This window comes from Balaenoptera acutorostrata, chromosome 4, assembly GCF_949987535.1.
Source record: "Balaenoptera acutorostrata chromosome 4, mBalAcu1.1, whole genome shotgun sequence".
NCBI classification, from domain to species: Eukaryota; Metazoa; Chordata; class Mammalia; order Artiodactyla; family Balaenopteridae; genus Balaenoptera; species Balaenoptera acutorostrata.
In genome coordinates this window covers 22,160,977-22,182,988 of record NC_080067.1, presented here as the reverse complement: position 1 = coordinate 22,182,988, position 22,012 = coordinate 22,160,977, and the positions used below count along the sequence as shown (strand labels likewise).

Genomic DNA, 22,012 nt, shown 5'->3' with positions numbered 1-22,012 from the left:
AATGCTTAATATCCTTCAGGGCCAGCTCACATGTCACTTCACCTTTGTTTCCAGGGGTAAGAGCACTTCTCTTGATACATTGTGGCTGTGCATTCAGTCTGAGGGCAGAGACTAAATCAAACCCATCTTGGCACCCCTAGTTGAGCTGGCATTCACTAGGTATACATCATGAATTTTTCAAGCTTTGCTCATGTGTTTAACATCTTGGCAAAGGAAACTCAGAAGTCATACCTGGTGGGGTTCCTTTTGTCTTCCTCAGAAATCAAAAACCAAACAAAATCTGCATAGCTCATTCTTCCCTCCTTCTGTACTGTTTTTCCCCTGAAGAAAACACATGGTTATAAAGTTTCCTGAGCAATTACTCAGATAAATTTAGTACTATGAGAGACTAAGAAATAAAGTAACATTTCTTTGGAAATTAAGTTAAAAATAAATAGAATGCTGGAAACCTCACAAAGGGCAACCCCTTCCATTGCCTATCTTATTTTCAAATGCCTAGAGAATGAAATCAGAAAGCATTTGCAGATATGAAGAAAGAAATCTGGTTTCTAATTTGAATACAGATAATCAGCAGGTTAAATACTGTTACCTGTATTTAGATAAAGGACTAATGCCCATATATTAAAGAATTACCGCCATCTTGTATGAAGCCACAACTGCATGTTTTGTAGGGTATCATCTGACCTACAGCACTGACAAATCATGCAGGAAGCCTCACTAAAATGACATTGTTAAAGTATTACTTGCAGTTCATTTTAAAACTCAGATGCTTCTTCTTACCTTGTTACTGCCCCAGAGAATATCCTTTCAATAATCCTGTTTGAGGAAGCTAAATGTAAATAAAAAGTACAAAGCTAGTTAAAACATGCTCCAAAAGGCAATATTTTTGGCAAATTTATTTTCAATTAGCCACAAGCTAAAACTTAATAATCTTCCATGATGAGAATATGAGTAGTTAAATTTTTACTTATGTATAATTGATACTTTCTGAAAGTAGGAATTTGAGATGGCTTAATCAATCAATCATTTAAAAAAGAACAGGCAAATGGATGTGCCTGACAGCTGGGATATATTAATATAGTTGAGCGTCGAATTGGTTCTGAATATCCTGACAACTAAGACAAAAATGTACAAAATTTGTATTGATTTTGTTATCTAATGAGACAAGACAACTTTTCCCCTAAAACAAGACAGATTTTATCCTAGCATTAAATTCAAGGGGGTGGGGGAACTGATTGTTGGGGAATTTGAGTAAAACAATGGAGAACTGTTTTTCAGGTAGAATTTTATAGAAGATACCAAAACATACCACAAATACTTTTCTTATATTCTCATCCTATAAAAATCCAGGATATAACATGATATAACATACAATTTTTAAATAAATTCCATCAGTAAGTTTTATTCAGAGGGATGATTATATCTTAAGATAGTATGTTGCTTTTCATGATAGATCCTAGGTAATCTATATCAGTGTACCTCACTGTGAGTTCAAAGTAACCAAAAGCATTAGTTAAAAAAAAGGAGATAACAGTGGATCTCAGACCTATGGATGTGGTGAGGATAGGAATATGTTCTTTCAACAAGTGCCCCAGGCAATGGCATGCACACTAAAACTTCAGAACTAGTGATGAGATCATTAGAGTTAGCAGCTACCAGCTCTAACTCTTCTGCACAGCGTTAGGTACGGTCAACATAAAGGTTAATTAATTTGGTTGAAGAATGTTGAGAATATGAGTGTCAGCGCTGCCATTCCTGGCCACATACCAAAGGTTGAATAAGGGCCCCCTAGAGTTTGTTGAGCACTGGTTTATGGGGTTAATAATTTGAAAATAAGAGGAAATAGAACAAAACAGGGCTATATAGGAAAGGCAATGGTATTTAATTCTGAAGCTAAAGTCTTTTTGAAAGTCTTTCTTTAGAGTTAGAAGGTTTAAGCTCCTAAAACTTAAGATCATGTTGTCCCATTAAGGACAGATTAGTGGGTGGGCAATTACACAGAGTTTCAGTGGCTCCTGCATTATGCAGGCCTAGATGCCTGCTTTTCTGGACTTCATTCCTTTAATATGCCTCTAATGAGTTAGTCTATGTGTATATACAATATTTTAGGGCTTAATGAGAACTACGGTTATACCAGCCACAGAGGGCGCTTTAGGGCCCACAGGGTTTTGTATGACCTCTGGAGACCAGCTCACGTTATACAGATGATCTGGCCACTGGTAATTAGAAGGTGCATAGCTAATAAGGTTGGCCTGATACCCCTATAAATATCTCCATCTTTATGCTATTCTTGTAATAGGAAGGTATGACTATAGTCATACCTCAGAGATATTGTGAGTTCAGTTCCAGGCCACCTCAATAAAGTGAATACCACAATAAGGTGAGTCACATGAATTTTTTGGTTTCCCACTACATATGAGTTATGTTTATTCTATACTATAGTCTATTAAGTGTGCAACAGCATTACGTCTTAAAAAATCAATACATATAACTTAATTAAAAATACTTTATTGCTAAAAAATGCTAACCATCATCTGAGCCTTCAGCAAACTGTAATCTCTTTGCTGGCAGAGAGTCTTGCCTCGATGTCGATGGCTGCTGACTGATCAGGGTGCTGGCTGCTGAAGGCTGGGGTGACTGTGGCAATTTCTTAAAATAAGACGACAATGAAATCTGCCACATAGATCGACTCTTCCTTTCACAAATGATTTCTCTGTTACATGCAGTGCTGTTTGATAGCATTTTACCCACAGCGGAAGTTCTTTCAAAATTGGAGACAATCCTCTCAAACCTTGCTGCTGCTTTATCAACTAAGTTTATATAATATTCTAAATTTTTTGTTGTCATTTCAACAATCTTCACAGCATCTTTACCAGGAGTAGATTCCGTCTCCAGAAACTGCCCTCTTTGCTCATCCATGAGCAGCAACTCCTCGTCTGTTAGTTTTATCATGGGATTGCAGCAAGTCAGTCACATCTTCAGGCTCCTCTTCTAATTCTAGTTCTCTGGCTGTTTCTACCACATCTGCAGTTACTTCCTCCACTGAAGTCTTGAACCCCTCAAAGACATCCATGAGGATTGGAATCAACTTCTTCCAAACTCCTGTTCATGTTGATATTTTGACCTCTTCCCATGAATCATGAATGTTCTTAATGGCATCTAGAATGGTGATCCTTTACAGTAGGTTTTCAATGGACTTTGCCCAGATCCATCAAAGGAATCATTACCTATGGTAGCTATAGTCTTATGAAACGTATTTCTTGAGTGAGACTTGAAAGTTGAAACTACTCTTTGATCCATGGGCTGCAGAATGGATGTTGTGTCAGCAGGCATGTAAACAACATTAATCTCACTGTACATCTCCATCAGAGCTCTTGGGTGACCAGATGCGTTGTCAATCAGGGTCATATTTTGAAAGGAATCTTTTTTTCCTGAGCAGTAGGTCTCAACAGTGGGCTTAAAATATTTAGAAAACCATGTTGTAATCAGATGTGCTGTCATCCAGGGTTTGTTGTTCCATTTGTAAAGCGCAGGCAGAAGAGATTTAGCATAATTCTTAAGGGCTCTAGGATTTTTGGAATGGTAAATGAGCGCTGGCTTCGACTTAAAGTCACCACCTGAATTGCATTAGCCCCTAACAAGAGAGTCAGCCTGTCCTTTGACGCTTTGAAGCCAGGCACTGACTTCTCCTCTCTAGCTATGAAAGTCCTAGATGGCTTTTTCTTCCAATAGAAAGCTGTTTCATCTACATTGAACATCTGATGTTTAGTGTAGCCACCTTCATTATCTTAGCTAGATCTTCTGGATAACTTGCTGCTTCACCTTGTACTTTCGTATTATAGAGACGGCTTCTTTCCTTAAACCTCATGAATCAACCTCTGCTAGTTTCAAACTTTTCTCCGGAAGCTCCCTTACCTCTCTCAGCCTTCACAGAATTGAAGAGAGTTAGGGCCTTGCTCTGGATTAGGCTCTGGCTTAAGGGAATGTTGTAGCTGGTGTGGTCTTCTATCCAGACTACTAAAACTTTCTACATATCAGCAAACAAGGCGGTTTCACTTTTTTTTTTTTTTTTTTTTCTTAACCACATCATGCAGCTTGTGGGATCTTAGTTCCCCAACCAGGGATTGAACCTGGGCAGTGAAAGCACCAAGTCCTAACCATTAGACAGCCAGGGAATTCCCAGTTTCACTTTCTTATTCACGTGTTCACTGGAATAGCACTTTTAATTTCCTTCAAGAACTCTTCCTTCACATTCATTCACTACTTGGCTAGCTGTTGGCACAAGAGGCCTAGCTTTCAGCCTGTCCTGGCTTTCAACGTGCCTTCCCCTCTAAGCTTTCTAGCTTTTGATTTCAAGTGAGAGATGTGCCACTCTGCCTTTCACCTGGACACTTAGAGGCCACTGTCAGGCTATTAATTTGTCTAATTTCAATACTGTTGTGTCTCAGGGAATATGGAGGCCCGAGGAGAGGGAGGGAGATGGGGAAACACTTGGTCGGTAGAGTACTTAGAACACAAACAACAGTTATCTATTAAGCTTGCTGTCATACAGGTGTGGTTCATGGTCCCCCAAAACTATTACAATAGTAACATCAAAGATCACTGACCACAGATCACCATAAAAAATATAACAATAATGAAAACGTTTTGAAATATTGTGAGAATTACCAAAATGTGACACAGAGACATGAAGTGAACAAAGTGAACAAATACTGCTGGAAAAATGGCGCCGATAGACTTGCTCAATGCAGGGCTGCCCCAAACATTCAATTTGTAAAAAAAAATGCTCTATCTGCAAAGTGCAATAAAGCAAAGTGGAATAAAATGAGGTACATCTGTACTTGAAGAAGGAAGGATACAATACTAAAATGCTTGTTTATCAAATAAGTACAATTTAGTATTTCCTCTTGATGCCTGGTTGGCACCTGAGTTTTGTGAGCTAGAGCTCTGTTTCTTAAAATGGAAAGTTCTATGAAAACTGACATATAGAATGAACCTTTTCTTAAGATGTATACTACTAGTCACAGATATACCAAATATCAGAAGCAAAATTCTAAGTATTTATTTAAGATTTGTACTTTGCTACATCTAAAAGGCTAAGGGCTTATTAAAAAAATCCACAGTGTCTGAGAAGACATTTAAGAACAGAACAGGGACAATCTTATGAGAGAAGAATGAATCAGTGTATCTTGGTGCTTGGTTAAGAATATTAAATCAGCAGGAAACAGGTTCTAAGTTTACTACTGATCAAAATGAAGTAAGAAGGGTAATATCATGTAATACGTAATTTTTTGTTTTCTGACAAAAGAAAGCACACAAAATTCACCTGCAGAGAAAATACCTTTTCTAGAACTAAATTCCAGGAAAGGTTTTATGAATCCTTGAAAACACTGGCAAGTTAGAAACATCATTTTCATCCTTGGTTGTTTATAAATACTGTAAAATGAGAATTTATAAAGGCGTATATACATTCTCTTTGAAATAAACTTTACATAGAAGTGGTTCCTATTCAGTTCATCATCAGAAAATAAGCATCACTATAAAGACTCACCCATTCATCAAAACTAAGACTCTAATTTCTTACTTACCTCCAAACCCCTTCTCCTAAACCTGGTTTCTAAATAAAAAATTAGTATCTTCACTCATTTCTACTTAAAAATTCTTGGCCCTTTCAAGAGGACTTGATTAGATACAGAATTTAAGAAATGGGAACTCCCCATAACGAGTGAGCACAATTTAACTCTTGCCTTCTTCAAAATAGTAAAGTCAACAGCCATAGAAACACTCACCCTGGTCATTGTATCGAGACAGATCGGCCTGGCTGATGTAGAGGTCATGATCACTATCTAGTTCCCAGAATTTACAATAAATAACATAGAAGTGTTCATAGGAGAAATAATCTGTGATTTGGTTTATATCTTCCTCTTCTTCCAAAAGCGCTAGAGTCTGAAACGGTATGAATAGAAGGATTAATTTATTTTAAAAATACGAAGACCCAGCTTTAGCCATTATATAGATTCTAGTTAATTTTTATTCTAAACTGAATTAAAAATTTTGGTTTTGGTACCAAACCAGGAAATTTAGTAGGCAACCTCATCCTACCTTTTAATCAGTTGATCAACCTATAAGCATTTACGTGCTCTGTAATATTCTTAGCAAAGACTTAGATGCTACAGAGGATTTAAAAGCAGGGAAAGGGAAGAGCTATCACCAAGGGGACTGCAGCCTATCAGAGGTCCCCAGACTAGCAAGCACAGAACAATCAGACAACAGACTTTTAATTACATGGCCATAAACTCACATTGCTTTTAACTTTTCAAAGTTATGAAGACTGATCTTCTATCTATTCTATTATGAAGAGTGGGCATCCACATGCAGGGTTTGGTTTTGTAATGGCATCAAGTTTACCATAAAGGTGACTTATTTATACCATTGTGATAGTGTGGGATAGCCTGGCATAGAAGGCATGGAGGGTAGAGCCGCAGGGCCCTGAGCTGGAAATAAGCCTGGGTCTCCCCTGACTCACTGTGTGCCCCTAGGGAAAACACCAGAAACAGTGATTTTTAAGCCCAGAATTCTTGTAATAAGCCAAATTATCATATAAGTGGGCAGATAAATGAAGATGTTTTTAGAAAGAGTCAGAAAAAAGATAAACCATAAGGAAATTTAGGAAATAGAAAAAACAAAGTGAGATGACAGAAATAAGACCAGATATATCAACAGTCACAACAAAGGTAAATGAGCTAAATCTCCCGGATTAAAAGATTTTCAGAGAATAAAACCCAAACCCAAAAAGCAGATTTAGGTATATGCTGTCCATCAGAGAGAAGTCCGAAGTAAAATTTAAAAGGAAGGTTAAAACATGTACTAGCTAAATCTTAAAAAGAAAATAAAATGGAATTTTGGATTTCCAGTATTTACATTTTAGAAAATAATTTCTATCAAAGTAATACACTTGTATTATGAAATAGTCATCTTTCTTGTAATGTTTTTCACCTTGAATTCCGAATTATGGTAAAAGCCACTCAATGAAAGATTTTGCAGCCAGTAAAAATTATAAGGTCTATATAGAAACAAAGGAAAATCATGACATGGTAAGTGCAAAATACAGGATATAAGATTGTACACATTAAGAACTATATTAAATTCTAAAATCCAAATATGCATATGAATGAGACTAGACGAACACATACAAGAATATTAGTTTAATTAGGGTGGTAAAATATGCTTTTTCTTCTGTTTTCCAAACTTGCTTGTAATGTTTTTTTTATAAAATGCTCTTTAATGTGTATAAAGCAGAATATGTACAATAAAACAAATATCTTGAGAAGCAGGGAGCTCTCATTTTCATCTACTAGACTGTCATAAAATGAAAAAAATGAATAACTTCTGCTGTTGGTGAGTATGTAAATTTAAGTATGAACTAGTGCAGGCGTTTAGTAGGGTAACTTGGCAGGATCTATCAAATTAAAAATGCACATGCCACCTGATCCAGGATTTTCCCTCCAGTACTCTATTTTAGAGAAATTCTTACTCATATACACACAAGAGGAAAGTATAAGGATGTTCACTGCATTATTGTAATAGGGATATAATGAAAGCGACTTGAACATCTTCAGTAGAGAAGTATGTAATTACAGTACAGCCATGCCACAGATTACACAATAGTTAAAAGAATGAGATAGATTTATACGAATGGAAATGAAAAAACATCAAGACATACCGTTAAGTTAAAAAAAGTTAACAGAATAATAAGTATGGTCTCACATATTAAAAAAAATTCAAAAAAGCAGCCACACAGAACAAAACTATATACTCCACACATACAATATGTACTCCACACACACACACGCACACACACACACAGATACACACACACATATACAGAGGAATAAAACCACAGATAATATGGGTTCCCTCTGGTAAAGGGAGTGAAATGGCAGGGTGAAGAGATAGTGACTTCTGCTTATTATTCTATATATGTTTATGTTATTTGAATATTTTATGAGCATACCTTCATGTACTAAGACGAAGACTAAGGAGAGGGGTAGGGGAGAAAATAGAGGGACGCAGAACACTTGAGTTCTATTTCCAGTTCAGCCACTTATTTTGCTGTGTGATCGTATCCAACTCATTCAACCATATGAATTTTATCATCAGTAAAAAAATATGGATTATAATAATGATCTAGAAATACAAACTCTAATGTGCTTCAGGAATGTGAGGGATTATTATCATTTTAAAAAATTAATTTATTTTTGGCTGCACTGGGTCTTTGTTGCTGCACGTGGGCTTTCTCTAGTTGTGGGTAGTGGGGGCTACTCTTTGTTGCAGTGCGTGGGCTTCTCTTGCTGCGGAACACAGGCTCTAGGTGTGCGGGCTTCAGTAGTTGTGGCTCACGGGGCTCTAGAGCGCAGGCTCAGTAGTTGTGGTGCACGGGCTTAGTTGCTCTGTGGCATGTGGGATACTCCTGGACCAGGGCTCAAACCCGTTTACCCTGCATTGGCAGGCAGATTCTTAACCACTGTGCCACCAGGGAAGCCCCTATCATTCTTAAGGTGTAAGGCCTTTTTAATGGAATTCTTGCCATCTCAACCCATACCACATTACCTCTTGAGAGCCCAGGCAGACTCCAGGTATTCAGTAAATATTAATAATGACCGTGATGATGACTTTTCATTTATTAGAATAAAAAGCGTTTGCATATTTATTATGGATTGCTAATTTTGCCAAGTCTTCATTACTTTGTCTGTCCCAGATGAAGATGGGAAAAAACAGAGTGTAAATAAGGTTGTATTATTTGCTTAAGCTTCACTTAGTATGATTTATTTAAAATAAAATATTTCATTTCCTTTCCAGTGTGACCAATTCTACTTTCTTTAGGTTAACAGAAGAGCTTGAACAATCAGGCATGAAGATTGCCTCGGTTAAAGGCTCCCACTAGTGGTCAATACTTTCTCATTTGGTAAAATAAATAAAATAATTGAATGAAATGCATTCTTTCTTAAAAGGAATTTTTAGTATTTTTCTCTAGCAGGAGATGGATATAGAGTCACTGCTAAAAGGAACAAGTTGAAATTCCTCCATTTCTTTTGCAAGGCTCTTCCCAACCTGGCCCTGTCTCACCCCTCAGGCCTCATCACTTGTCACTCTCCTTGGAGCCTGTGGCCACTTAAGACTGTTCTGCAGTTCCTGAACGGGACACTTTCATGCTTCTGGGCCTCTGCTTATGCTTCTTCCTCTATCTGGAATCCCCTTTTCTTTTGATTTCTTTATCTTGGTAAACTCCTGATATCTCTAAGGTCAAGATCACATGCCAGTCCTACTGTGAAGCCTTCACTGCATGTTTATGATATATTTCTGTGGAATTTTTCAAGTCAGGTGTGGCTGTCTGTGCCCTTTTCTCTTTTGCTCCACAGTGCATGCCCTGATGCGAAAATCTCTTGTTATTCATCTTTGTTCCCCCAACACATTCCAGGTATCTGATAACTGCTTAATGACTGAAAGTAGTGACAGGGCTTTGCACATAATAAGCACTCAAATATTTGTTAAATGAAGTAAGATTATTATTTAAATTGCTCCTTATATATGAATTTCAATGAGAGGCATACTTGCAAAAAGTTGCTTTTTCTTATCTCTGTTGCAGTAATTTTTCCACTCCAAGATCTGTTGACTGTGTAGAATATTCTCTGAATAACCTGGTTCCAAAAGGAAAACAAAACCAAATAAAAACATTCAAGATATCTATTACTTTATCAAAGGCCATCTTATGAACATTCTTTGAACTAAGCTAAGTTTTGGCCTTTTGATTATATCAAGTGTAATTTCTAGTAAAAATTAATACTATATTAAAAAAAGTCTACATCCATACAGTTTGCATCTGCCCTTATAATTCTAAGAATAAAAAAATTCTTTGCTCACAAGTCTGCATTTCCCAGGTGCCTACATGTCACTTTCATTTTTACCTCTCATATAGTGATTCAAGTAGTGCTTATTAGGCTAGATGTTTCTGGAAGGCATATGAGGTGGGAAATCTGCACTGGGGTGGCTTAACAATTACTGGGTCAGAAGAATGGCTGCCAACATGGTATGATTCAAGAGGACATATTCTGGTTATCCTTTTCCACTGGAGTTTTGAAGACTTCTGAACTCTCTCTGGAAACTCAGATACATCTGGGATAATTTATATCCCAAGTCCTTATTTAGGCATGAACAGTTTTGTTACTAACTAGTGTTTTATTAAGTTTAACAAAGGTGAAACTCTGGAGAAGACCCTGGACAAGATGGGAGAGAAGGAGGATGGGTAGCAAAGGTGTCTGAAATTGAGAATGTATGTGCTGTTGTGTAGGGAACGACTGGAGAAGGAAGACAGGCTGCAATCCTGGGGGTAGGAGGCCACAGTGCATTCTTAACAATTTTACCTGGGGTTATTCCCACCCATTTAATTTGCACTTGACCTATTAAGCTTTTTTTCTTTTTTTTTCTTTTCTTCTTTGAAAGGAAGCAAGGGTGAGAAGAGCAATTAAGCAGCTTTTTTGGTACTTTGGCTTTAGTTTTGATTATCTAATGATATGGAAATCCTATATCCTTGGTGGTTTTTATCATAGAAGAGGTTAGATCCCTTTTTTAGGCTATTTTTAGTGCAAGAAGAACAAAAAAGAGAAGACATTTGGACATCTATCCTAAGAGTAGGCCTAATGAGGAAACAAACCACTATTCTGTTTCTGGATTCTTTATCAAAGAGAGTGATTCCCAAAAATAACAGGAAAAAACTAGCCTCAGGATGAAGGTCCAGACTTCTGCTGCCCAGCATTCCTCACCCCATCTCTGCTACCAGTGCTAACTCCTCCTGATCCTTCAGAATCTAGCTCAGTTACCAACTCCATAGGAAGCCCCAGCACAGGGACTTGGGTAGAGCTGTCTGTCCTCTGTGCTCCTGATGTCACCTGAGTCTCCTTCGGTCATCCTGTGGTTATATTCTAAACACAGGTACACCTGATTGTCATCACCTCCAAATTCTAAGGAACCTGATCTCTTTTCACTTGCATCCCAGTGCCTGATATGTTGCTCTGCCTATATCATCAGGTGGTCAATAACTGCATGATAATTTTAAGAACTGAGGTATAATTAACATACATTATATTAGTTTTTGGTGTACAACATAATGATTTGATATTTGTATATATTGTGAAATAATTGCCACAATAAGTCTAGTGAACATCCATTTCCACAGTTACAGAATTTTTCTTTCTTGTGATGAGAACTTTTAAGATTTACTTTCTTAGTAACTTTCAAATATTCAGTACAGTATTATGAACTACAGTCACCATGCTGTAAATTACATCCCCATGACTAATTTATTTTACAACTGGAAGTTTATACCTTTTGATTCCCTTCACCCATTTTGCCCTCTCCCCACCCCCTGCCTCTGGCAGCTCCCAATCTGTTCTCTGTGTTTGTGAGCTTGCTTTTTTTTTTTTAAGATTTATATCCTACAGTATTTGTCTTTCTCTGACTTATTTCACTTAGCATAATGCCCTCAAGGTCCATCCATGGTGTTGCAAATGGCAAGATTTCACTCTTTTTTTTATGGCTGAGCAATATTCCATTGTATTCCACATCTTCTTTATCCATTCATCTGTGGATGAACACTTAGGTTGTTTCCATTTATTGGCTATTGTAAATAATGACACAGTAACACAGGGGTGCATGTATCTTTTCAAGTTACTGTTTCCGTTTCCTTTGGATAAATACCCAGAAGCGGAATTGCTGGATCATACAGTAATTCTATTTTAATTTTTTTGAGGAACCTCCATTGGCTGCACCAATTTACATTCCCACCAAGAATGCACATGGGTTCCCTTTTTTCCACATCCTTGTTATTTCTTGTCTTTTTGATGATAGCCATTCTAACAAGTGTGAGGTGATATCTCACTTTAGTTTTGATTTGAATTTCCCTGATTAGTAATGTTGAACATCTTTTCATGTACCTGTTGGCCATCTGTATATCTTCTTTGGAAAATTGCTTGATAAATTAATGAGACTGGAAAGCTATGTAACAAAGAGTTTCATGTTATATTTGTGATAGAGGCATATGGGTTGGATTCATAGCTAATTGAATAAATCTATCCAGAGTTCTGAACAGCAGATGGATGCTAACCTAGGAAAGTTCTCTAATTAATATTTTACATAAAATCAGTACTGTTGTCTATGATTTATAGATAGATTGCATATAAGATGTACAGAAAATATAAAATAGGGGACTGTATACAAAATTATTGTGTAAGATACTACTAACGTAGTTGTGTTTACTCTTGAGGAAAAAATAAGACTACAGTATAGATGTAACCATGATCTGAATGGTTATCAGGTGGAAGAAGAAGTTGATTTGTTTTGTACTGCATCAGAGGGTAGAACTAGAACTGGAACTACTAGAATTACTGGATAGAAATGCCCTTACTGGTTAGAAATGCTTCAATGTAAACAAGAGTTTCCTAACATTAGCCTTATGAAGCAATGGGTTGTATGAAGTAGTGAGGTTTCTTCTCACCACAATTATTTAGGCAGAAGCACACAGGATTCCCGTGTTAGGTGGGAGCTGGGACTAGCTGGTGTCTACAACTTCTCTACTGGCCCCAGTCACTCAGACTCTGAGTGAGGTGCTTCAGGGCAGAGAATGTGTTTTACTCAACACTGTATTTTTAGCACTGGCTTCACAAAAGTTCCTATAAAAAAGATGGAGGATTTTAGGCCAGAAATTATATATATGAAAATAAAAATTAAGAATATCTTTTATCATAGTTCCATGTCTTCTCTCTCAAGTTAAAGTCAATTTCAATACATATTATTACACCAAACTTTTCTTTGTTGCGCATTATTAGACTTTTGTCCTTATTTCTTGATTTTGAATGTAAATTTATCTTAAAGTCTAAGTTTCCTGTCTATCTAAATTTTGTATTTATATGCCCCTCAAATATTTTATATTACTTATGGAGGTACTATATAACACTTAAAATTATAAAACTTTAATCTGTATTTTTATTTTCTTTTCTTCATCTTTTGTTCTTTTGACAGAATTTTTAAAATTCATAAACATTTTGAATGTTAAGTAATTTCCTATTTTTTAGCTTCTGCTAACCTACTTGTCTCATACTGTAATAAAATGTACCTGTATTCCATTTTTCCATAGCCTAAATCTCCTTATTCAGTGGCCCCTTACATCAGCACATTTATTGGTTTCCACACAACTGATTCAGCATTTTAGCTTATCGAGGTAGGGGTACCATCTAGTGGTGAGAGCATGTAACTGCTGGTTCTACATTAATTACAGTTTTTTTCCCCCTAACTTTTTTGGTCTACCAGTTTTAGGTTTTAAAAAGAAATTAACCAAAAATTTAAAAATATCAAACAAAATGTAAAAATTAATAATAGTAAGAACAACTGTTTACTATCAGTGAGAGACATGAAATTTGATAAATTTTCACCAAGGGATCTCTAGTCAACTTGGCAATTTGAATCATAAGTCAGTTCTTTTTCTTTATATCTATTGAATTGGAAACCTCTAATTCACAATTAGAGGTCACCAGGAATAGAAGTATGTGTTTGGTGGTTCTGTCAGAGTTTTTGATAAGCAGATCAAACGCAGACACAGAAATTACAGAGAGATTGCTCTTTGTGGATGACTTTAATGCAGATGAACAACTCAATGCTGGAAGCCTGGCTCTTCTATTAGGCAGTGTGTGCGTGTGCGTGTATGTGTGTGTGTGTGTATGTGTGTGAATGGGTTCCTGATCCACTCTAGTTACTATGGCTCTGAAAAGTATTTCTTCATGGTCTCCTGCAGAACTTGGACTTAAACAAAACTAATAAAAATGATTTCTTTCTCTGTCAAGAGGAAACGTTCTCAAGGGGAAAGAGTTAAGCTATTAGTGATGAGCAGTTTCCACCAGTTTAGCCATTTTAGGAAATATCACTACCTTGTCCTCAACAATGAAAATCCTGACATTTCAGCCTGGAGTGATAGATTCAGGCCAATCAAGACACTGAATACACCACTAAGACACCATCTGAGCAAGCCACAGAAATATCTTTACTGCCAGCACCAATATCACAAAAAAGTATTTTCAATCTTATCACTTATTTTAAAACCTCACATGAGTACCTCTTTCCTCAAAAGTCATCATATGCCAGTAAGGATAAGCAGAGTCTTATTCACTGGCAATTTCTCTGCATGGTATGCAAACCTGCAAACTCAAGGGCTACAATTTGCTGGTATTTCCAATTCTCATTTTCATTCGATATCAAGAGGCTTATTTCTCACTTGCCAACTCTTCTCTGGAAATAAAGGAGAACGTGGAGTGACTCTGGGTATAATCTCTTATTTAGGTAGTGATGTCCTTTTTTGCTATATGTAAATTTGGTGTTCTGCCTTTCCATTCTAAAACAGCTGACAAAATAGTTAACTAAACAAATAAAAAAGTCTTTTCCTGTAGCATAGGTTTTCAGTGATAAATGGAAAATAAAAGTTGCCTAACTTTTCTTCATTGTATATGTGTCACACATAAGCTAATATTTGAGTCATACACAGTGTGAGCAGTTTCTTCCAGCTGTAAAGTGAAATAACTGAACAACTCTACCATGCAAACAAAATATGTTAATTGTCCTATACTGTATGCCACTGAGATTATATATTCAATAGGGTCATATGATAAATTAATTTTGCTTTTTTTGAGATATCTGTCATTAATTCTGAGGCTGACCTTTGTAAGTTTCTTGGCAATACTGTTATTTTTGCCATGAGCAGGGTAGAGAATGACACTTCTCTAATTTGGTTACTTCTATGCCATTAGCAACAAAATTAATTTCATACTAGAAAGCTTATTTTATATTTTTTTATAGAAAAATTCACTGTACTCTGAAATAATGTAAAACTTCCAGTGATAGTAGAGTGTTGTGGTTAACAGGCAAAAATAACTTCTGAGATAGTCTTGGATGACAGTGACATCTTATGGTTCAAATAAAGTCTTATAAAGTTTTATGACAGAAGAGAACCAATGTAAAAGCAAATAATGAAGTTCCTACAGTAGAAAAAGAATGGTAGTATTCTGTAACTCAACAGAAACCAACAAATCCATAGCCAACAAAAAGTGCCCTAAGAATGAGAAGGCCTTCCTCAGAGGAGACTGCCCTATTTACCAGGGGATCAGAGCCAGAGGCAGGGATCATCTCCCCCGGGTATGGCTGTGAATGTGAGGTGTGCCCTGAGGTTGGTTCATCTGTGGAGTTCTCCCAAAGATAATCTGGAAGCTAGGGCAGAGAATGCCTGGTGTGGCCGCAGTGTGCGCTGTAGGCCTGTGTGCTCTCACTCATACTGCATGCCCTGTCTGTGACTGATCACATGAGGCTGTGCATGAGAAATATGGAATGAGAGCACCCCACAAAATAGGAGATTGTGATCATGTTATTTTACATTCTTACATGATTTGTTTTCTGATTACACACAATCTATTTTTCATTATCATTTCAGTTCTAACTTTGAGGTACTATAGATACATCTTTTTTTGGAAAAGGCTGTTGAAAATTCTTTTCAGTATTATTTGCAAATGCTAAAGATCAACTCGGTATCAATATTAATGATACAGCAAAAGGTATACCTCACAATACCAGACAGAATGAGCATATCACTTAAATTTTATATACAAGAGACCTCTTAAGCTCTGGACACATATAAGAAGGCAAATAGATAGAGGTAATTAATTCAATTTTACTTCCTTCCATTTAAAATAATCATTATAGCCCATTTTGCATAAAGATCTGAAAGCCCGGATACTAGATAATGACAAAAAGGAGACTTATAGAGTTAAATTAAGACAAAAAGGGACTCGGCCTACCGTGGTGATGTAGCGGGAGTGGAATTCTGGAGCATCTTTCAGGAACGTGAGGCCAGGATGAGTATCTACCACATCCTGAAAAAGAACAAAACCAAACTAAATTAACAAACATACCAAAAATACCCCCAAGACACCTACAGAATTTTTTTCCCTCTTGTAGAATACTTGCCAGTTGAGCAAACTTGCTGTTTCAGAATATTGAACAATGTACTTAAAATGTAATTAGTACTTTATTAAATTCAAATATTTCACAAGCATACTTATGTGTGTTTTTGATATGCACAGTATATGGCAATAAAAAGTTAAAATTTTAATTTAGCAATATTTGGTGATTTATGAATCAAATGTCTTACAGGTACATACTGTAATTCTAACATGCATGTCCGGGAAATTCATCCCACAGATCTTGGTAGGGATTGCTAAGTGAAATTTACACAGGAAGGATGATAGACACAAGCCCACTAGAACCGATTCTTTCTCAAACTACAGACATGGGAAATTTTTGGGAAAAAAAATAGCCTTGTAGCCAAATAGCTTTAAATCTATGTTAAGTTGTATGAACCAGCTTATGTTCATCAAAATAACTATGCTGACAGATTTGTTTTCCAGTTTAGGATTTTATTTATTTTAAAATCTGATATTTTGTTCTCATGGAAGACTATTAGAATATTAAATTCTTGAAATACTGTTTTTATTTTCTAATTAGGTTTTAAAAGCACTTTGAATGAGCCTAGAGAACCTAATGGAGATAATTACTGTTAATTTAATAACCAGAGGCAACAGCAATGCTAACATAGATATAATCTATTAATTGGCTAGTCATGAATGGACAGACATCAGTTATATCTCTTTCCTTTGTTTCTTCAGAGCAGTTAGCTATTCATACCTACCAATACAGTCTAAAACCAATGGACCTAACTATTTCGTTAAATTTTATTTGGAAATAATTTTAGACTTACAGAAAATTGCAAAAATTTTATAGAGAGATTTCCTACATCTTTCTCCCAGCTTCCCATAATGGTAACAACTTACAAACCATAGTACAATTATCAAAACTAGGAAATGAACATTGATGTAATACTAACCTAAAGACCTTATTCAAAAATTTCCAGCTTTTCCCCTAATACGTTTTTTCTGTTCCAGGATACTAACTGCATTAGTTCTTGTGTCTCATTGGTCTCTCCCAATCTGTGGCAGTTCTTCAGTCTTTCCTTTTATTTCATGATTCTGACACTTTATGAGTTCTGGTTAGTTATTCTGTAGAATGTCCTCAATGTGGCATTGTCTGGTATTTCCTCATCATTAAAGTTACACACTTTTAATGGGTATACCACAGAAGTGATGTTGTGTCCTTTTCAGTCTTACAAGGAGTCTGTGATGCTGATATGTCTTACAACTTGTGTTAATTTTTGAACACACTTGGTTAAAGTGGTAACCGCTGGGTTGCCACCATAAATTTATTATTACCCCTTAATAACTGATAAATATCATGGGGGAGATACTTTATGACTCTGCCAATATCCTGTTTCTCTGCAAACTTGTGCCCACAGATTTCAGCAGCCATTGATGGAAACTGATTGTGGCATTTATATAGTGGTGTTTACCTTATTTATTTATTTATTTAACATCTTTATTGGAGTATAATTGCTTTACAATGGTGTGTTACTTTCTGCTTTATAACAAAGTGAATCAGCTCTACATAAACACATATCCCCGTATCTCTTCCCTCTTGCATCTTCCTCCCACCCTCCCTATCCCACCCCTCTAGGTGGTCACAAAGCACCGAGCTGATCTCCCTGTGCTATGCAGCTGCTTCTCACTAGCTATCTATTTTACATTTGGTAGTATATTTAAGTCCATGCCACTCTCTCACTTCATCCCAGCTAACCCTTCCCCCTCCCAGTGTCTTCAAGTCCATTCTCTACATCTGCATCTTTATTCCTGTCCTGCCCCTAGGTTCTTCATAACCATTTTTTTTTTAAGATTCCATATATATGTGTTGGCATACGGTATTTGTTTTTCTCTTTCTGACTTACTTCAGCCTGTATGACAGACTCTAGGTCCATCCACCTCACTACAAATAACTCAATTTCGTTACTTTTTATGGCTGAGTAATATTCCATTGTATATATGTGCCACATCTTCTTTATCCATTCAGCTGTTGATGGACTCTTAGGTTGCTTCCATGTCCTGGCTATTGTAAATAGTGCTGCAATGAACATTGTGGTACATGTCCCTTTTTGAATTATGGTTTTCTCAGGGTATATGCCCAGTAGTGGGATTGCTGGGTCGTATGGTAGTTAAATTTTTAGTTTTTTAAGGAACCTCCATACTGTTCTCCATAGTGGCTGTATCAATTTACATTCCCACCAACAGTGCAAGAGGGTTCCCTTTTCTCTACACCCTCTCCAGCATTTATTGTTTGTAGATTTTTTGATGATGGCCATTCTGACTGGTGTGAGGTGATACCTCATTGTAGTTTTGATTTGCATTTCTCTGATTAGTGACGTGGAGCATTCTTTCATGTGTCTGTTGGCAAGCTGTATATCTTCTTTGGAGAAATGTCTATTTAGGTCTTCTGCCCATTTTTGGATTGGGTTGTTTGTTTTTTTGATATTAAGCTGCATGAGCTGCTTGTAAATTTTGGAGATGAATCTTTTGTCAGTTGCTCCATTTGCAAATATTTTCTCCTATTCTGAGAGTTGTCTTTTCATCTTGTTTATGGTATCCTTTGCTGTGCAAAAGCTTTTAAGTTTCACTAGGTCCCATTTGTTTATTTTTGTTTTTATTTCCATTTCTCTAGGAGCTGGGTCAAAAAGGATCTTGCTGTGATTTATGTCATAGAGTGTTCTGCCTATGTTTTCCTCTAAGAGTTTTATAGTGTCTGGCCTTACATTTAGGTCTTTAATCCATTTTGAGTTTCTTTTTGTGTATGGTGTTAGGGAGTGTTCTAATTTCATTCTTTTACATGTAGCTGTCCAGTTTTCCCAGCACCACTTACAGAAGAAGCTGTCTTTCCTCCATTGTATATTCTTGCTTCCTTTATCAAAAATAAGGTGACCATACGTGCGTGGGTTTATCTCTGGGCTTTCTATCCTGTTCCATTGACCTGTATTTCTGTTTTTGTGCCAGTATCATACTGTCTTGATTACTGTAGCTTTGTAGTATAGTCTGAAGTCAGGGAGCCTGATACCTCCAGCTCCGTTTTTCTTTCTAAGGATTGCTTTGGCTATTCGGGGTCTTTTGTGTTTCCATACAAATTGTAAAATTTTTTGTTCTAGTTCTGTGAAAAATACCATTGGTAGTTTGATAGGGATTGCACTGAATCTGTAGATTGCTTTGGGTAGTATAGTCATTTTCACAATGTTGATTCTTCCAATCTAAGAACATGGTATACCTCTCCATCTGTTTCTATCATCTTTAATTTCTTTCATCAGTGTCTTATAGTTTTCTGCATATAGGTCTTTTGTCTCCTTAGGTAGATTTATTCCTGGGTATTTTATTCTTTTTGTTGCAATGGTAAATGGGAGTGTTTCCTTAATTTCTCTTTCAAATTTTTCATCATTAGCGTATAGGAATGCAAGAGACTTCTGTGCATTAATTTTGTATCCTGCTACTTTACCAAATTCATTGATTAGCTCTAGTAGTTTTCTGGTAGCATTCTCTATGTATAGTATCATGTCATCTACAAACAGTGACAGCTTTACTTCTTCTTTTCTGATTTGGATTCCTTTTATTTCTTTTTCTTCTCTGATTGCTGTGGCTAACACTTCCAACACTATGTTGAATAATAGTGGTGAGAGTGGGCACCCTTGTCTTGTTCCTGATCTTAGAGGAAATGCTTTCAGTTTTTAACCATTGAGGACAATGCTGGCTGTGGGTTTGTCATATATGGCCTTCATTATGTTGAGATAAGTGCCCTCTATGCCTACTTTCTGGAGGGTTTTTATCATAAATGGGTGTTGAATTTTGTCGAAAGCTTTTTCTGCATCAATTGAGATGATCATATGGTTTTTATTCTTCAATTTGTTAATATGGTGTGTCACATTGATTGATGTGCACATACTGAAGAATTCTTGCATTCCTGGGATAAACCCCACTTGGTCATGGTGTATGATCCTTTTAATGTGCTGTTGGACTCGGTTTGGTAGTATCCTGTTGAGGATTTTTGCATCTGTGTTCATCAGTGATATTGGCCTGTAGTTTTCTTTCTTTGTGACATCTCTGTCTGGTTTTGGTATCAGGGCGATGGTGGCCTCGTAGAATGAGTTGGGAAGTGTTCCTACCTCTGCTATATTTTGGAAGAGTTTGAGAAGAATAGGTGTTAGCTCTTCTCTAAATTTTTGATAGAATTCGCCTGGGAAGCCATCTGGTCCTGGCCTTTTGTTTGTTGGAAGATTTCTAATCACAGTCTCAATTTCACTGCTTGTGGATGGTCTGTTTATATTTTCTATTTCTTCCTGGTTCAGTCTCGGAAGGTTGTGCTTTTCTAAGAATTTGTCCATTTCTTCCAGTTTGTCCATTTTATTGGCATATAGTTGCTTGTAGTAATCTCTCATGATCTTTTGTATTTCTGCAATGTCAGTTGTTACTTTTCCTTTTTCATTTCTATTTCTATTGATTTGAGTCCTCTCCCTCTTTTTCTTGGTGAGTCTGGCTAATGGTTTATCAATTTTGTTTATCTTCTCAAAGAACCAGCTTTTAGTTTTATTGATCTTCGCTATTGTTTTCTTTTTTTCTATTTCATTTATTTCTGCTCTGAACTTTGTTTTCTTTCCTTCTACTAATTTTGGGTTTTGTCTGTTCTTCTTTCTCTAGTTCCTTTAGGTGTAAGGTTAGTTTATTTGAGATTTTTATTGTTTCTTGAGGTACGATTGTATTGCTATAAACTTCCCTCTTAGAACTGCTTTTGCTGCATCCCATAGGTTTTGGATCATCATGTTTTTGTTGTCATTTGTCTCTAGGTTTTTTTAAATTTCCTCTTTGATTTCTACAGTGATCTCTTGGTTATTTAGTAACGTATTGTTTAGCCTTCATGTGTTTGTGATTTTTTACATTTGTTTTCCCTGTAATTGATTTCTAATCTCACAGTGTTGTGGTCGGAAAAGATGCTTGATATGATTTCAATTTTCTTAAATTTACTGAGGCTTGATTTGTGACCCAAGATGTGATCTATCCTGGAGAATGTTCTGTGTGCACTTGAGAAGAAAGTGTAATCTGCTGTTTTCTGATGGAATGGTCTATAAATATCAATTAAATCTATCTGGTCTATTGTGTCATTTAAAGCTTGTGTTTCCTTATTAGTTTTCTGTTTGGATGATCTGTCCATTGGTGTAAGTGAGGTGTTAAAGTCCCACTATTATTGTGTTACTGTCGATTTTCTCTTTTATAGCTGTTAGCAGTTGCCTTATGTATCGAGGTGCTCCTAGGTTGGGTGCCTATATATTTATAATTGTTATATCTTCTTCTTGGATTGATCCCTTGATCATTATGTAGTGTCCTTCCTTGTCTTTTGTAACATTCTTTATTTTAAAGTCTATTTTATCTGATATGAGTATTGCTACTCCAGCTTTCTTTTGATTTCCATTTGCATGGAATATCTTTTTCCATCCCCTCATTCTCAGTCTGTATTTGTCCCTAGGTCTGCAGTTGGTCTCTTGTAGACAGCATATATACGGGTCTGGTTTTTGTATCCATTCAGCCAGTCTACGTCTTTGGTGGGAGCATTTAATCCATTTACATTTAAGGTAACTATCAATATGTATGATTCTATTACCATTTTCTTAATTGTTTTGGGTTTGTTATTGTAGGTCTTTTCCTTCTCTTGTGTTTCCTGCCTAGAGAAGTTCCTTTAGCATTTGTTGTAAAGCTGTTTGGTGCTGCTGAATTCTCTTAACTTTTGCTTGTCTGTAAAGGTTTTAATTTCTCCATCATATCTGAATGAGATCCTTGTTGGGTAGAGTACTCTTGCTTGTAGGTTTTTCTCTTTCATCACTTTAACTATGTCCTGCCACTCCCTTCTGGCTTGCAGAGTTTCTGCTGAAAGATCAGCTGTTAACCTTATTGGGATTCCCTTATATGTTATTTGTTGTCTTTCCGTTGCTGCTTTTAATATTTTTTCT

At 36.4% G+C, this 22,012-nt stretch overlaps 1 protein-coding gene across 5 annotated transcripts in view; it reads right to left on the bottom strand.

Annotated features, from left to right (window-relative positions):
- PPP2R3A (protein phosphatase 2 regulatory subunit B''alpha) overlaps positions 1-22,012 on the bottom strand; it is a 218,861-nt gene that overhangs the window by 67,068 nt on the left and 129,781 nt on the right. For all 5 annotated transcript variants that reach the window (XM_057544894.1, XM_057544893.1, XM_057544895.1 and 2 more), the window contains 5 exons: positions 15,891-15,965; positions 9,612-9,698; positions 5,790-5,946; positions 781-829; positions 232-321 (listed from right to left, as the gene is read on the bottom strand). In XM_057544894.1, coding sequence (XP_057400877.1) covers positions 232-321; positions 781-829; positions 5,790-5,946; positions 9,612-9,698; positions 15,891-15,965 — 458 coding nt within the window. The remainder of the gene's footprint in view (positions 1-231; positions 322-780; positions 830-5,789; positions 5,947-9,611; positions 9,699-15,890; positions 15,966-22,012) is intronic.